The sequence below is a fragment of the Alligator sinensis genome, unplaced genomic scaffold (assembly GCF_000455745.1).
Source record: "Alligator sinensis unplaced genomic scaffold, ASM45574v1 scaffold207_1, whole genome shotgun sequence".
Classification (NCBI taxonomy): Eukaryota; Metazoa; Chordata; order Crocodylia; family Alligatoridae; genus Alligator; species Alligator sinensis.
Window position 1 is genome coordinate 1,579,505 of NW_005842112.1, and position 17,883 is coordinate 1,597,387.

At 40.9% G+C, this 17,883-nt stretch overlaps 1 protein-coding gene across 2 annotated transcripts; it reads right to left on the reverse strand.

The window, feature by feature from the left end:
- Positions 1-1,123: 1,123 nt before the first annotated feature.
- FMR1NB (FMR1 neighbor) lies at positions 1,124-14,444 on the reverse strand. Of its 2 annotated transcripts, none has more exons than XM_025205334.1 (6): positions 14,399-14,444; positions 12,118-12,192; positions 9,905-10,018; positions 8,381-8,521; positions 2,474-2,616; positions 1,124-1,161 (listed from the first exon to the last, which is right to left on the reverse strand). In XM_025205334.1, exons 2-5 carry the CDS (start codon positions 12,188-12,190, stop codon positions 2,519-2,521), a joined length of 426 nt encoding a protein of 141 aa, XP_025061119.1. In that variant the 5' UTR covers positions 12,191-12,192; positions 14,399-14,444; the 3' UTR covers positions 1,124-1,161; positions 2,474-2,518. The 2 variants fall into 2 exon arrangements, with proteins under 2 accessions (XP_025061119.1, XP_025061118.1); XM_025205333.1 differs by lacking the exon at positions 14,399-14,444 and adding an exon at positions 13,409-13,497.
- Between the last annotated feature and the right edge of the window lie 3,439 nt (positions 14,445-17,883).

Genomic DNA, 17,883 nt, shown 5'->3' on the forward strand with positions numbered 1-17,883 from the left:
GGAACACCTAAAAACATCTCTGACAACAGTAACACACCTGGTACCAGCAGTGGTGCAATATCATGTTTTAAAGGTCTTGTTCATAGCTGTACACAATCAGTAGTAAGATCCCTGATCATTTCAGCAGGCCGTATTTCCTTACTAAAGCAACCCAGATGTGTACTCCATCCCACCACTATATTACACCTATTCATGAAGTGCCCACTCACATGATGGCTGTGATTAAGTGTGATTTCATAATCTGAGGAATCAGTGGGCATTCAGAGTCCCTAAGAATCACCAGTAGAAACAGAGAGGTAAAAAGAAAACTGTTCAGCCTCCTTCTGAAAAAGAGCCAAAATCTTGGCAACTATGGCACTGTACACAAACCAAATGATGTAAATATCCAGAAACGGGACCAATACTTGCATCACCATTGAATGACCATCATTTTCTATTGTGAGAAGGGTTTACAATTAAATTTTAACATCTCTGCTGTAGCCACAGAATCGTAGAAAACGAGGGTTGGGAGGGACCTCAGGAGGTCACAACTAGTCCAACACACTCTGCTCAAAACACGACCAGCCCCAACTACATCATCCCAGCCAAGGCTTTGTCTAGCCAGACCTTAGTCCTTATAAATATAATTGCTTTAATCCTCTATTTAATATAACTACTGGGATGATCCTCATTACTACTACAGTATCTATAACAATCAGAATGAGTTTAAGTAGGTTGTCATGCTGGCAGCCAGTTTAAAGAATGGCAGCCACCACTTCCCAATCAAGGCAGCATTTTAATACAGCTGATCTCATAACTGGAAGAGCCACTTCCTTGGGACCCTTACTTGCCACATAAAGGTAAGAGGACTCTATATCTTATTAATAAAAGACTGTTTTTAGCATTGAGGAATTGCCACCGACAGCGTATGCCTTTTTTAGGATTAAGGGTGCCTCTTCAAGGCAATACTTAAATCAGAGAGAGGTTGGTAATCTGATAATGCTGTATGGTTACCAAATACAAAGAATTTCTGGTGCAAAAAATCAACGCAGAGTTATCACCGGATGCTGATACTACAGAAGCCCAATACCAAAAACCCCCCCAACCCATCCTTTTTGAACACTCAGGTGATTCTGGCATCTTCGTCTTGTCCATGCTGTTAAAGATCAGCAGGTAGTTTTCCTATGAAGGAGGAAGAATGATAAAACAGGCTGTAAAGGCAGAGTTCAGGAAGCATTCTACAATCTGCATTGCTACAAGCCATTGCTTGCCTCGGTGTGCATTTTCATTGTCTGATGGCTGTGGTAGTACCTCTCTTACCACACCAGTGGTTTGCAATGTGTTTTCATTTGCAAATCCCTCAAAGACTTTGAATGGAGATGGAAATGTCAACTGGAGGTGCAGACCCCTTTCACTTGTAAGCATGGGTATCCACATACTTTTGATTGATCATAGTCATCTTTTTCAAACCCCTTAGACATAGTCTGCAAACCCCCCCGGGTTCTGCGGACCACAGGTTGAAAACCACTGTACTGCACCGTTAAATGGAGAGACCATGTTTTTGCACCCTCGTGCTCAGGTAACAGCAGGGTCACGGGGCTAAATTTTATAGTGCCAAGAGCACCCGCATCCACTCCGACATACAGGAGATGCAGCCCCAAACACCACGTGTAACAGAAGCCTGTGTCAACATAACATCCAGACATGGGGCAAGTCCTGGATATAGGACATTAGTTTTATTTCAGTCTTAGAGCTGGAGTGTGGCTCCATCCCGGATTTCGTCCGAGCAGGTGATGCTCTGGGCAATTCTGACACCACTACACCCCTGGTGAGTAGCATGATGCAAGCAGTCCTTTACGTTTTACTGGAGTTACTTGAGTAAGGTTCTCCAGACTGTTGAGTAAAGGTGGCAAATTTTAGTTCACATCTAGTGAGCAGCTAAACCTGACTTTTCAGTTCTCTGTGCCATGCACCCATGAAACACAGAGGTGCACTTGACCAGCAGTAGCATAACAAGGGAGTGGGGGCTGTGGGGCACTGATTTAGAGGGGTGGTGGCTGACACTGCCCACCTGGACCCTGCTGCCATGGCTGCCCAGGGCACAGAAAGTACTTATGCCACTGCTGACTAGGAAGAATGGGGGCAGACCAATAAGTCCAACAGTGCACACATCTACCTGAAGGAGTACTATGAGCTACTGCAGACTCAGGGCTTCATTAGTAGCCATGGATTTGCTCTAAAATTAATCTTTATCTTGAGGGGTCAGAAAGGATTTTTCCCTTATGACACTGCAGATCCACCTTCTCTCCCATGCCAAATAACGGGGGTGATTTGGAAAGCGTGGTCTACTGGACCAGAGGCCTGTTGTCCATGTTTATTACTAGCTGGATATCATATATGTGCCTAGTTAATAATATTAAGCAAAAAGAATCACAGAGTACTCTAAAACCATCATTAACTACTCATTAACTACTAAATGAGGTCAACTCGCTACCTTTTTTCTTGTTCTTGTGATCCTCCGCATCTTCTTTAAGCAAATTCAGTAAAAAACTACCAATGTTTTTACGCCTCTCTCTCTGCTTCTTCGCAATTTCCTCCACTTCTTTGTTTGGTCTTCGTAGAGGGTTGGTACAAGAACTGTAAGATATTAAATCTGTAGCTGAAATTGTGTGCTTTCCAAAGAAGGAACTTGGACAAAGATTATAGAGATCTAGGATGAAATCCTGGCTCCACAAAGGGAATGGCAAAACTCTTACTGATTCAGTGGAGCCAAAAGTTCATTTCTAGACCTTCCACTAGAGTTTGAAGGTGTTTCAGGTTTGGAAAAGCACATGGATAAGACTTCCCCTCTCATAGGTTTTCATCTAAAGGACTTCTCTACTTTACACTAGCTGAGTCTCTTACCAGTCTCGTCTCAGAGTCATCTACATCAATTACTTAAGTTATATGTTTTTTTCAACTAGGATGATCAAATTGCTGTTGCTTAATTTTGAATCAGGTGGAGCAAAATGAGTCCAGAAGTTTAACTCCAAAGATATGGGTGCACAGTTCATCCAGAAGAGACTGATAAAATGGGAGCAAAAAAAGAGAAGAGGAAAAAAAATAATTAAAAAGAAGATTCTCATTAACTCTGCTTGATTAATTATCTAGGATCTGCATGTCTCCCCTCCCCAAATAGGATGGCACGGCCAGCAACCAAAGTACATTTCCGCTTAGTGGTCTCCGGCTCCTGAAGTAACTCCTCAAGAACCACTGTAACTATGGTAGCTGAGAACAACTTCTGCTATCTCCAGTCCAGGGCATTTTTGGAGTAGACAAGCAAGCACTTCTAGCCATGCCCAACTGCTTGATGCTTCTGAGAGAAGGTAGGATCTTGCAAAAGAGCCAGCGAACTGGCAAGCTGAACGAGAACTGGACCTGTGCCTCAAGAAGGAAAAAGCGCGAGATGTTAATCTTGCTCTCTCTCTCTACCTGTGGGCTGTGAGATCCATGGATGCAGATCTGCAGTGTGGGTTGCAGAGTTTGAGGTAGATGCAGTGTGGTGGGTGCATAACTCCTGCAAAACCCCTGCGTGGTAAATAGTTCACCTCTGCAGGAGCTCACTCTCTATGCACTCTATGGGAAGCTTATAAGAGGCTTAGAGGAAAAGTGTATTGCGTGAGTCCAGGAAGGAGGTAGGACAGTGACTCAGAGACCACTCAAAGCAATAAACTTCCGTAGACAAGAACCTATTTTCTTATATAGACTTGTAGGAAGAAAAGATTATATACAGGAGGGGAAGGGACAGTGGGAGAGGACACTGCTAGGAGAGGTAGTAAAGTGGGTCGATCAGAGCAGTTGAGATGAACAAAGCAGTTAACACCTGGAGGAACACCAGAGGTAACAGGTAGGCCAAGTAATGAGTTAAGAATCCATAGTCCCTGTTTAAACTATGGTTTAACACAGTCCAGTCGGTAGAAGATGTCTTGTTCTGCAATTTTGCATTCAAGTTGATTATTAAAGATGTTTTGTCTAAGGACACATACTCTGAGGTCAGGGATGGGATGCCCAGTATGCACTGTACAAAGGTCCAAGAGTCTTAACAGAGGAAGCAGAAGCCACTGTTTGTAGCTCTAACATTTTCCCCAAGGGGCTTGAATATGACTTGCAGGAACAAACTGACAACTGCCCAACCAGGTCACTGAGACAACAGAAGCAAGAGACCTTCTTTCCCCACTACCAAGGTTAAGGACATTAGAAGAAAGTTTTGCAAAACCACATCCTCTATCAAGAGCTTCCTTAAACTAGCAAAACTCCCTCAAAGTTACTATGTTATGGGCTTGTTTCTTTCCTAGAACTCAAATATATGATGCTGGAAATTAAAACCATTTAGCATCTGGTTAATCACCGCATTAAAAAGAAACTCATAGCACAACAGCAATATTCCTAGTTGCACTGTATAATGAAAAAAACCCCACAAAGATGAGCATTTAAACATTAATGGGAAGTCTCTCAAAACGAACCAACATTAATCCATTTTCCAGAAATTTTTTGATGATAATTTCATGCTAATTCTTTGCCTCCTGTTTTCAGAGTCACTGACTGCTCAGGCTGGCGATCTGCATTCTGAACATCAGCTGCTGAATGTCATGGAAGTTGCAATGTGGCATTTTGCACAGCAGGATTTGTCTGAATGTGGAACTCTATTGCAAATAGCCATCTGGCGAGAAGCAATATTAGCAGAGCGCGCGTATGTGTGCGTGTAGCATGGGCACTTCTTTTGCCATCTTTTTAGTTCACCAACTCAGACACCTCAGAAACACTCTTGTAAAGAAAAAATGGCAGTGGCAGTTCTGTCACTGAGCTACTAGTGTTACCTGTAGGATTAGCTATTCAGTAATTTCCATCTTAGGAAAATAAATCAAAATGATGCTAAACGTTAGTTTAATGATGACTGACGTTGTGTAACTTGCTCTATCCCCATTATCATGACACGTGTGTGTGTGTATGTATGCATGGACACATACATGTAAACACACATATATATGTACACACACACACACACACACACACACACACACACAGAGTAGTATCAATACTGCAAAGCAGTGACTTACTAATATTCAGATAGCTTTAAGGTTTCATACATTTCAACAGAAGTATTTGGTAGCTGTAGACATAATTTTTCCTCCACTTTTGTTCTTAGCCACTCTCATTATGTGTCACTCTTTTCCTCCAGTCTTTTTATTAGTTTTCCCTCCTGTCATGGATCTCACGATACAATTTCTGCTTTATTCTATCCTGCGCTAGGTTTCTGTTTGTCTCCCTCTTCAAGTCAATTTTGCTTCTTCGTTCTTTTCTTCTCAGATTTCCTGAGCAAGAACTTCACCATGCCTTTTGACTGAGATGAAAGTAAAAAAATTGTTTTCCCTCTACCAGCAAGTTGAGAGCTGGGCAAGTAGAGGGCTAGTCCTCATTTCCCTCTCTTCCCCTGTATATCATAAATTGATAAGAAGCACTGTTACCTGTGGGAAGTATTTATTTTTCCTTCGCTTTTCCTGGTGTTATGCACTTTCCTTTGGATCTAAGATTCTGGCGAGGAGGTAGCATTTTGGGCAGCCTAAGTGAATGTTGTTAGTTATACCATCATACAACTTCACCTGGCATTACATTTGTAGCAACAGAGATACCCTGAAGCACTTCAAGGGGACTAAGTGGTGGGCTGTTTAATTTTTTTTTCTAGTGCTTTTTGATACCTCTGTTGTTCATGACTGGTAGTGGTTGTTGCCCCTTTACTCACAGATGAAAAAGGAGAACAAGGGCAAGATGCTTTTAATAGTTAACACCTATAGTTGAGCCTATACAGTTGGGAGAGGGGACCGATTGCTAAACCAAAGGTGGGTCGGGAGACCAAACCCATCTAAAACCGGGTTTCAACATGCCAGCACACCTGCCTACGGCAAAACTCAGTTTTGGTCAGTGTAGCTTAGGCTTGTATTTCAACAGGAGCCTGAGGTCATCAGGCTGACCTCTGTGCCTGCTTGGAGCTGCTTTTTGTCAATGAATCTCCAAAATGACAGGCAGGTTCCTCCAAGGAAGGACAATTACAGGATTAGGTCCTGATGATATATAGCTGGTCTTTGGAAGAGAAGCCTGGACTTGATACCTGACCTCTTTCCAAGTCAAATTAACCCCACCATTTTTGATGTTTACATAATAGACCTTTGCTTTCTTTCTGTTGTATTTCCTCTCATCACTTTTACATTTGTCTAACCGCCCATACTTCCAAATTATTTCAATAATGTGGCATGTATCCAGTTTGGCATGAAGTAGTAATTTCTTACCTTCTCTGCAAATAAGTACAGCAGCAAAGTGGAAGGCATCCAAAAATAACCACTCCTCCAAATCCAAGGCCAAACAGTCGCAGTGTCTGTTGGGGTGCTGTTGGTTTGATGCAAGGCTGCATTAATGATGCATGATCTAGAGAGCTAAATTGGAGCCTCCTTTGCTGATACACTAGAGAGAACAGCTATTGAGCAAGCTAGGTGTGTAACTAATCCTGCTACAGGATGAACAGAATATGCAGATGTTGGAAATGGGCACCGGTCAGAAAGATCAGGTTTGGAATCTGATCTGAATCCAGACTGCCCAGATACTTACTTGACTAAGGTCAGATGCAGGCTTCAATTTTCAAAAGTCACTAGTGGCCAGGTATACCCACAGCATGACAATCAGGTGCCTTTAAAGGTGCCCCCAAAAATAGGATATGTAAAACCATTAATTGGCCTTGAAACTTTAAGCAACTTCCAGCTCATGTCTACTTTGGCTAGAAATTACCTTTCAATGTTGCAATATTGATGTCTGGAACTTCTGTAGCATTGTTTTAAAGGCTTGATCTTGTTCCCATTAAAGTCAATGGCAACACTCCCAGGGCCAAGCATGTGTTGTATGCAGCCAAAGACCATCTTATAGAAATGCGAGTGCCCTGAGTCAAATGTCTGCTAAGCGCCTGTATTTTGTCAACAGATTGTTATGATGCACACAGCATGTGCTCCCAGGGCAATAAGTGTGTGCATCTTCTTTGGACATATGTTGTACATCCTGGAGCATTCAAGTAGCTAATTAATCTATAAGCAGATAATTTGGTAAAATAGTAGGCCCTTGATGTTTACTTCCAAACAATAAAAGCTTAAATGAAATGAGGAATCAAGCAGTTGCAGCTGAATAAGCATATTTAATTTTAACATTCATTTGAGTGCATGTCCTAAACTGAGTGGGAGAGCTATAATTCACTACACAGTTTCTCCCTGCTGTGGCTAAATGTCTTTTTACACAACATAATAAAACTCATTCTATGAGTTGGCTTTTAAAGGCTTTATGAATTTGCCTTGCCCCTAGCAAATAGACAGGTTCTGACAGTGTGATTCATTTAGAACATTACTTAACTCAAAGATACTCCCATGATACCAATGGAAAATAATGGAGGGTGGTGTTACACACTTCGAGTAAAGGTTTTGGAATTTGGCCCTACGTTTGATTTGCTGTTTCCATTGTTATGATTACTACAGTGATGATGTCTTCAAATAAGTGGAAATCAAATGAGAAATATATCAACTTATGAACATTTCTTTTGGGTTTAATGGAAAGATGAAGCAATATTTTAAGCCTCTGTAAACTAGTGGATTACCATGGAAGAAGTACGCTGGTTTATATCAGTTGAAGATTTGGCCTATCAAGTTATTTTTTATAGCTTATTTTATACATTTAAATTTTGGGTTTGGCAAGATTTTTTTCCCGTTGGCCCAGTGCGCCACTGAAAGCTCTGCAGAATGAAACCGGATATAGTATAACATAGTACTTGTCATGTTGTAAAAATTGAGACACTCAAAAAATCATTCTTGAAGAGCAGACCAGAACTGGATGCTCTATGCTGGTAATGGTCATGCTACTGCCAAGTGGTAATATAATTTACTTACTGTAATTATATTGCCTACTTTAAGTACCCAATGAGCACAGTAGTCTTCTTGGCCACAATATCTCAATGGGAGCTCAGGTTTAGCTGATTATTCACCATAATTTCCCAAATCATTTTAAAAGTCACTGCTTTCCTGGACAGATTCCACTAGCCTACAAATAGGGCCTGCATTCTTTGTTCCTAGATATATGACCTTATGTTCAATTGTACTGAAATGCTCATTGCCTGCTTTTGCCAAGCTTCCCAAGTAATTGAGATTGCTTGGCAGAAGCGATTGTCTTTTATATTACATTATATGCAAATACTACAATAAGCGCTGCACTACATGGATGAGAATGGTACACTGAAAAACTAAGGGAAGAAACTGAACAGAAAATCCCAGGTTTTGACCAGATGAAACATTTGGCTAAAAGGATTCTTAGCAATTTACAGAACAAGCACACTTACCATCTTGGAGTGGGATGTAGCAACTCAGGGCACTCCTCCCTTTGGAGGAACGACAGCATTTATTTTCCAGGCATGTCGTCTTGTTAATATTCTCTCCTGCAGGGCATGCAACTAATGCTTGATCTTCTTTAGGGCGACAAGCTTACAAAAAAACCAGAATGTTTCAGTTCTTTGAACAATGCTCAATCAAACCGTTATATAACAATGTCTTGACACACAGAAAACTTATCATTTCAACTTATTCATTATGTTTTGATAGGGCACATTGCCCAAAAAATGTCATTCATTTTCTTAAGTGATTAATTTTTGGATGTGGAACAATAACTCCATACTAAAGCTAAAGGGAAAGCCAAGATCATGTGAGATGAGACATTTTTAAACTGCTGCTGCTGTTTCACTAATAACCATATTAATAAGCTATTCAGAAAAATATAATCTAAATAGCATTTAGCTGAGTTTTTCCTAATTTTAACAGATTTGAAAAATAATGGGGAAAACAAATTTAGTTTGCTGATTGGACAGCTTCTCAAATAAAAGAAAATTAAAAATTCTACACATTTTAACTAACTGTTGGTGGCATGCTGCACCTGTCTGTCTCAGTGTTAACCACTCATTGCTTGTACTTAAAAGGTAGTAATTTTGCAATGGCAGTAACAAAAACCTAAGGTAATAGTGAAATATAATTAAAATATTGCTATTTAATTATTATTTGGATCGTCTCTATTAAAGTTTAAAAGTACAAATGCACCCCCTTCCCCCTATTTATACAACATTTTCCCTACAATTCTGGGAGATTATTTGGTTCCAGCCATAGTCCATTTTATCACCCCTTCGATCATGCACACATTCAGTTTAATGGTAAAGGTCCAAGTCAATTAAACCCTGGGGGAAATCAGGCACTTAATGATGCCAGATACTTGCTTATCTTGTTCATGAATCTTCAGCAGGTATAAATTGGTTTAGCTTCATCAACTTTAACAGTTTATGCAGGTTTACACCGTCCGAGGACCTATGCATCTAGTGTCACCCACAGATACTTCACTTCCCCCATGACTTTCTGATGTCATCATGGAACTAGTCTTGCATTCTGCACATCCCCTTCACATCCTACATTGTTCACATACCTTAACATCCCCTGGTGGGATCAAAACAGTATTGGGTGCATGAAGAATGCAGAATCAGACCGTGTCGTATCAATTATCATGCTTTCCGTGTCTATAGCAAAACTCACAGCTGTATCACAACACTATTTTCTTTCCCCTATTGCTTTGAAAGTGTCCGGCATAAACTGGCTGAGGATATAAACTGGCTGAGGATAACACGTCACTTAAGATGAAGGACTTTGTTAGGGGGCATTAGTGCAGCGGAAACAAATGTGCCTTTGTTCCAAATGTGAATAAAATGTTATGTGGAAATAATATAATGCAACCTGCTAAGTGACATTTTAACAAAGTCTTATGGTATTGGGTTGAAGGTTTCAGATAATCTCTCTTCTCAGCATTCAGTGATCACAGCAACACTTACTCACTGGGTTGAAGAAATTTAACAGAGCTTCTGATATATCTTCTAGTTTCATTTTAGGTTTGCTGGGTGCCACTTCACTTCTTTTTAAAACATGCTGAGTTGGTGATGCAAAACCTGAAAGCTCATAATGATTAGCTCATTATCATCAAAATATCCATAATTAATTAAATGCAATGACATTTTCATACTGATTATCTTTCATTACGACGGCATTTATAGTCATTATGAATTTTGTCTACTGATGGCTAGCAGGGTTAAGTATAAATGTCTTTTTCTGTTGTATTCAATTATATTACTTCAATTTGCTTCATGAACCAAATGAGCAAAGAACTATAGCTGTGAAATTTAAATTATATTAAAGAATCCTTTCAACTGGAAATTGTCAAGACCAAGAGCGTTATTGTTCATACACAAGCTGTAGACTTCTTGAAACATGTACCATATGACTAAAGATGTATTTCCTTTTCATTATTTATATAACAGCACTCCAAAGCCTCAGCTGAGATCAAGATCTCTCTGCAACAGACACAGTAATGACATGTAGTAACACAACGTTTCTGCCCCAAAGAGTTCATGCTCTAAGTAGCCAAGACAGACAGGAGTAAGAGATAGGAATAACACCAGCCCCTTCTTTGATTGAGTGACTTAAGGTTGTGCAGGCAATTTGTAGCCTGGAGGTGAACCTAGATTATTCTGGGCAGTGCCTTTACCAAAAGACTGTCCCTTCTCTTGGTACAAGAGGACTAATAATGGGTAAAGAAGAAGTTCACCATACATAAGAATAAGACCATCACCAACAGAAGGTTCAAAAGGGAGAAGGGATAAAACCTAAGAGACAAGTGAGAGGAACCACCTGGACTCATTATTTGATACAGGAGTGAGCTCCAGCACCTCAGAGCTGCAATATTAGCAGTAGATACTCTTGAAATGTTGGCTGGCTAACGATCATTTTTCAAGGAAAAATGCTGCCATTTCATCGAAAACTCCAATCTTTTGGTTCAATACTTTTGGTATATGTCACTCTCCAGTGGCTGGTCCATAATGACAAGATCCTATCACTGCTACTAATATATGGATTTACTCCTTGAAGTCAAGTAGCTGGGATTACTGCTTTTAATGCTGACAGTCCTGGAGTCAAGCCCAGGACTTCTTCAGATAAAGAGTGAATTGCCCAGGCTAGTAGCAATGACTACAGCACGACAGGATACTGAACTTAGCAAGAGTTTATGAAAGTAATTAACATCTCTTTCTCCAGAGCATTGGTAGTCTGCTCAAATTGCTCCTGGAATGCACTGGGATTGTTCAGGATGGGCTATTACTTCATAGAAGTATGGGATTCCCCTAGGAGGAACAGATTCTACTGTGTTTCCTTTTAAGGGGCATGTGCAGATGAGCATGCACATACATTTCCGCAGGGACAAATAGCAGTGACACACATTTGGGGGCCTCCAGAGACTCCAGTGCGGTAATCCAGGTGCCCGGAGCCTGGCTGGCAGCTGGAATGTGGCTCTGGCCAGCCAAGCTCCAGGTTTGGGTGGTGCACACCTCACTTCTTTCTGCTGTGGGTTTTTTTGACACCAAGATCTCCCAGTATCAAAAACCCCTGCTGTGCTGCAAATTAGAAGTGCAGTGAATGCCTACACGTGCAGTGTGTGCAGTTTGCAGTGCTGTAGATGGGTCTGCAGCACCATAAACTGCATGTTCATGCTTAAGACCACTACAACTAAAATGTTTGCTTGTATTCAAGCCACATGTCCCTTTACAATTCAGCTTGCCAGATCTCTTGCTAAAGCTTCTGTTCTATACGCTATACAGTGTTCAGCATGTTCTTAACATACTTTGTGGTACTCCTGATTTCACCCAAATAACGGGCCGAGGCAGACTGTAGAATAGAAACACTATCGTTATTTCCTTAAAGTGGAAAAAAATCCCTTTTAAACAAAGTAAAAAAAGAGTGAGATATGATGCCAGATGGGAGACAGCTGATTCCTACCAAAAGCCTGGTCAGATACACAAAAGAAATTACAATTTGTGGAGAGAAATCTGAATGTTTCTAAATTTAATGTGTGTGGCACTCACGTATTTCAAATGGGGCTGCATAATGTCAATAGCACATTCTGTATTGCAGCCAAAACAATGCTGATGAGTAGATATATTTAACAGTAAAATCGCTTGCTGCTATTAAAAACTTTTTTTTTCTTTGCAGTACTCACTTGGGCTGATGATATGATACAACAAAAAGATGCCGCTCCCCAAGAACTGATTGCCGGTTGCCATCTGCATCATTACTACATTAAAATCAAAGACAGAGTTATGGATGCATTTAAGTAACCCTACCTCAATAGCTTTTCTTGATTTCTTTGATTTTGTCTTTTTGTAGCAAATAGGGCATAGGAAATTGGACTGTGCATGATGATGGAAGAATCCAGCAAGATCCTCCTCCACTAAAAAACAAAACCCCAAGACCTGGTAGTTATTTTTTTTTTCAGGAGCGATTAATGGTTCTGGATGCCTTAACTTGGGAGTGCTCAATGCGAGACACTTAAAAGGGATACCCATAGTTTCTGAACATAAACCTATTTCAAATGTCTCAAGTTGGGAACGGAAAAACTGAGAAACTCAATCAATCACTAGCCACTTCTTGAAAACCTTGGCAAAGGTTTTAGTTCAGGTTTAGCATCCAGAGTTAGTTGCAGGACCAGACACCTGTTCACATCCATTCAGAATGTGTGGTGCTTTGGATGAAAGTATAACATGCTGCCACCTGGGTCAGACCACATGCCCATCTAGTCCAAGAATACGCTCTCTCTCTCTCGCACAGCTATAAAATGAGGCCCTAATCATCCTCTTTAGTCTTTTAAGGTCCCATGGTGCTTAGCCACTTGGGATGCAACTGGTTTTGACCAAAGTTTCATCACGACTGTTCTGCAGGATGCGACAGCTGAGTTGACTAAGCTACTTGTTTTCTTCTATTCAGATAGATCTTTTTCAAAACAAGATTAAAGCATGCTGGGATAACGAGACAGACTTTTAACAATCTCACTTTTTATCATGTGGGTTGTGGTAGCTTCTAGAGGCTCCCAGACCTGAATCCTATTGTATTAACTGCTGTACAAACACACACAAAAGGGAGCTGACATTTAATCTGTGTGTACCCTCAGCACAGAAGCCCTATATAACAAGTGCTATGCTCTAAAGGATTACAAAAACCATTGAGTAATGGGATGGATTTTTTCTATGGGGTACTACAGAAAAGATTAAAAATGTTTGTGGACTTTTTTTTTTTTTTTTTTGATTCTCAGTAAAAACCTTCACTAAGACTTTTGTGTGAAATCTTTTCCTTTGGGACATGCCACAGGATTCATTAAAGGGAATCAAGGGTCTGAATATATTCCACAAAATATAATGCAAACTGCAGAGCAGACAGAGAGGAAAGGAAAACAAAAGAAAAGGCAGAGTCAGGAAAGGGTGAAAGCAGGTCCCGCGTTTCCCCACAATACTGACCTTTTCTCCCCATCAAACCTTCTCGCAAGTCATTATAAGAGGTGCAAGCAGATGGTGCCTAGAGATATCCCAGTCAAGCAGCTCATGCACAGCAGAAAGACAGCACAGCAAGTGATATAGGATAGGGAGACAGCAACAGTCATCACAATAGGAATCTCTATTAGCCGTGGAATAGGTCATAATGAACAAGATGCTTGGGATGTGTGTCATGGATGTACCCTCTTCCTCCTCCACAAAAAAAGGGTCACCAGGAGAGCAGAGACTAAGGCCCTGGTGCACATTTATTTAACTGCACAATGGGATCTGATGCCCAATCCTAACAATTGCTCCTCCTGCCAGGCTACACATTCACAGCAGGATCAAATCCCAATGGTGTCATTACTATTTGTCAGTACATGGAGAGCCCAGGATCCTCGGGAAGTGGAGCCCAGGGACCTAGACCATTTTGAGACGCCTGCGGTCCTAGGGCTCAGACAGACAGTTAACCCTGAGAATACACTAGAGCTGGTTACAGACGCCAGCGTGGTCCCAACACCAGGACTGCCCCTGAGCTTTGAGCTGGCTCTTGTTATCCTGCCCTACATTTCATTTAAGGTGCGATGGAAATCAGCCACAAAAACGATACACATCTGTAGAACATTTTTTGGTGCGTTTCCCGTTTGGTCATGTCATTAATTCCTTGAACATGTGGCAGGGTTATTTATGGTGTGATTAACAGATTAATCACTTATCTGTAACATCCGCCTGGGGCCTAAATTAGGGGTTTTCCAGCCCTGGCATCCCCCAAAAGTCTGCCAAAAAGGTCATTCCCCACTGGCGTACCACGATTTCTAAACAGATGTCATCTTGAAAGAAAATGCAACTATATGGAGTTTTTCCCCCAATGATTTAGAACACAAATAACTTGGCTAACTTTGGATAGGTAGCACTAGTAGAATAGGATAAAAGGGATATTCCCGTTTCCCCACTTGCTGAAACAGCCAGACTTACCGTAGTTGACCTGCTGCTCCCTGTAATAACTTCCATCATGGATCCAGTTGTGATGCACATTGTAGGAGTAGGTGTCTGAAACACTTCAGATAGCAGTGGGCTTCGGTTTGCAGACCTCCACCCTCTCCCTCCCCATATCTCCTTGCAACTTTCAATTTAATTCAGCTGATGCTACTCCAATTGCCCTGAGAAGGCAGATATGTCTCCCTCAACATAGGTCCCTTTGGCTCAAAGGGATGGGCCTGGAGTTCAAGACTGGCCTCCTCAGCAGCCCTATTTCATGGGGATCACCAGGTCCAAACAGGTCTCCCCTCTTGGAAACCTCAGCTTGGGACGGGAGCAACCCTTGGCGGCTGTGACAGAGGTGGCAATTAGACTTACTACAAACTCGGGTGCTGGTAGTATCCTCATTTTTTCATAGGTTCCATCCATGAGCTGCAGGGAAGGAGTAAAACATGGTAGTGGAGGTCACTAACCAGAGGGGCAGGGCCCAGTACAAGCGGTTTAGGCATGGTCTGGGTTCACACTCAGGGCAAAGCTGGGGGAGAGCAGTTGCTGGCCCAGCTTTCTCAATTCTGTCTGGCTTCTTTCCTAGATAGGGGGAGGTAATCAAGTCATCCCTCAACAGTCTGTGAGGAAAGCTTCATCCTAAGCTATAGATCTACCCAACAAACAAGTTAGGAGGGAAGAATAGATGACTTGGACCCCTTCCCCATACTGTAAAGGTCATGTTATACGTTACTGAAGTTAAGTATAGTTTTGTAAAAGGTGATGACTTATTCGGTTATAATCTTAGGTACAAATATGACAACTTCCAGGAATCTATTGTAAAAAAGTGCTGATGTTAGGGTGGAAGATACTAAAAATTAGATGAAGGCAGGGAACCGGTGTTAGCACAAACGTGGAAGATGATAGCTAGAAGCTGTAATCAACTCGGGAGTGGTGCTGAGGGCACAGCCTCCCCAGAAATCAAATACAACACAGAGCTGGGAATTAAACATATTAAGCTAAACTCCTTAGCCTAAAAAACACAAAGATTTCTGAAGAAAATCCACAGATCAGGCTAGGTAGGTGACTTGTCATGAGAGAGAAAAGCCTGGAGGCAACTTTAGGTAACAAAGCCTTCCCCTCTTGCCATGCGACAAGACTGATTGTGCCACCAAACTGTAAACAGGCAAAGAACCCACTGCAAGAGATCTATGAATCTTGGTACAAAGACACGAAGATTTAATAAATAAATGTCACCCCTATGCTTTCTGCTTGCTTACTTCTTAGCTGTGTTGATCATTTTGTTTTTTATTCTAGGCTCTCGAATCTTCCTCATTTTATTGCAGGTTCTTTACTGATGACTGAAGCTAAATTCACCAGCCTTACATCATGCACATCTTAACAATGATGCTGTTTTTGTAGAACCCAGCTACAGCTGGTTCCTCTTTTTTGCCTAGAGAAAGGATAAAGCAAGATTTTTAACTAAGTGTACTTTAGAGGAGTGTTTGCAAGCTCTAGAAGAGGAAACTGCTGGAGCAAGCTACATTTATTTGGTAGTGCTTTAGCCTTTGCTGGAGACAAAAGACATCCCCAACTCAATCTACAGAGTCAAATCCAGAGCCAGATGTGTTCCATACTCTGGAAGAGTGCAGTGTGCAGAGCCTCTGTAATAACTCACTTTCACAGGCTTTTTGCAGATGTGGAAAAGAACAAAAATGGCGCTTTACTCTATTTTTCTTCTGGCCATCATGCATTAGCTGGACGCAACTTTCCCAATGCCTGTACAGATCAGGCACTTTAGTGGGGTTTTTATCTAACAGTTGCTTGAATCAGCCTACATATAAGCACCAAAAAGCCCTGCAGAAGCCCCCGATCTACAGATACTGCAGAACTGGGCCAAAGTAATGTGCTGCTGCTTCTGGTAAGGCGCTCTTTCCCGCCATGTCTATCAGTGCCCATAGAAAGCTGCGTCCCCTGGATACCTGTTGCACACAGGATTGAAACGTTACAAAGCAAAAGACAGCCATTTGCTTTATATTTCTTTCCAAAGGTTCAGGAAAGCCTTTGTATGCATCTGAAACCGTGAGAGATGTTGGAGATAAGCGTGCATCTATACAGACAATAAATTCAAAGAGCCACCACTTCCATTATCATGTTTTTATCTCCTCCAAGAACTGACCACATCAGTGTTTCTAGAAGACACACGAGTAGAGAGGTAGCCCTCAAGAAGACAGATCTGAAAAATATTAATTGAAAGTGAAGGCAAGGTTCCGCCTCTGAACTGGGTGTTAGCTTCAAAGGCCATACTGAGATAGCACATTCTGATATTTGCAAGATACCTGAACCTTACGTACTGTAATCACAGACCCACTCGGACAGATTTTGAGCTCAGTTAGACAGACCTCTGGTCTTAATGCCATACACATATTTGAACAATATTAAGCTAATTTAGTCCTAACACCATTAAAATAGTAAAGCTTTCTGAACCTCCTGACTTTCCTGGTTGTGACTGAAGCCAGGGAAAAATGCTATCCTACTAGTAATTTTAAAACTAAATTCTAATTTCTAATGTAGACTAACAAAATAAATCCTTTATCACTGATCAGATATTTCAGAAATTTTATGCTGAATCTTGTTTCTTTAATGCATGAAACGACCCAATATTTATTTTATTTTTAAAGGAATAGTTCTTTGAGCAACTCTTCTAATAAATCAGTCTTAGCCTTGCTGTTGTTATGGAGCCCGTCAGTAACTTAAAAAAATTAAGTGTAAAACTTTTGTAAGCCAATTTTAATTCATGACTGATAAAGAAGATGGACTTTGCAAAGCTAAATAAAGGTTCCTGGTGTACTTCAGAATACTTGCTGGAATGATTAATCTAGTTTCATCCCAGACTTGACACTGGAGAGCTGCATAGTATGCTGAATCAGGAAATAAGTTAGTCTTTCAAGATAACTTTTATGAATGATGAGGCATCTGTGCTAATAATCATATTATACTCTCTGTATTTAGATCCCGTTCATGGCTTGCTAACAAAGGCATTAAATATAATCTCTTGGAGCACAGATGCAAACTGGGCAGGAACAGAAGCTCAACTTGAATATTTGATTCTTGCAAGCAAAAATACTAAGGTGGAGTAGCATTATCTCCTGTTTTACTAGGTTAGGAATCTGCTATAACTAAAACATCTGCCCAGTCTTCTGCCTCTCTATCCAATACCTTGGAGAGGCTTAATGATAACCCTGACAACCCTTTTCAAATCTCCCCTAAACCAAAAAGAAAAATACTGAGAAAGAAGAAAGAGTTGGGGGAACCTTTCTCCCTGGTTTCATAGATGTTTTGTTACTTTACAGAATTTGTGTTTAATCCTAGGAACTTAAATCCTAATCATCATTCACAAATACCTTTCAATCTTAAAAAAAAAACCTTTATTTTTTTAAAATAATTTTAATTCATTAGACCATATTTTATAAGTTACCAGTAGGATCTGAACCCAA

Bases quoted from the DNA above. Each gene is read 5' to 3' on its own strand.
- FMR1NB (XM_025205333.1), bottom strand. The intron at 8,522-9,904 runs GTAAGTGTTGCT...TTTTTTTGTAAG, and splicing joins AAATTTCTTCAACCCAGTGA to CTTGTCGCCCTAAAGAAGAT. The intron at 2,617-8,380 runs GTAAGTGTGCTT...AATATCTTACAG, and splicing joins CTACATCCCACTCCAAGATG to TTCTTGTACCAACCCTCTAC.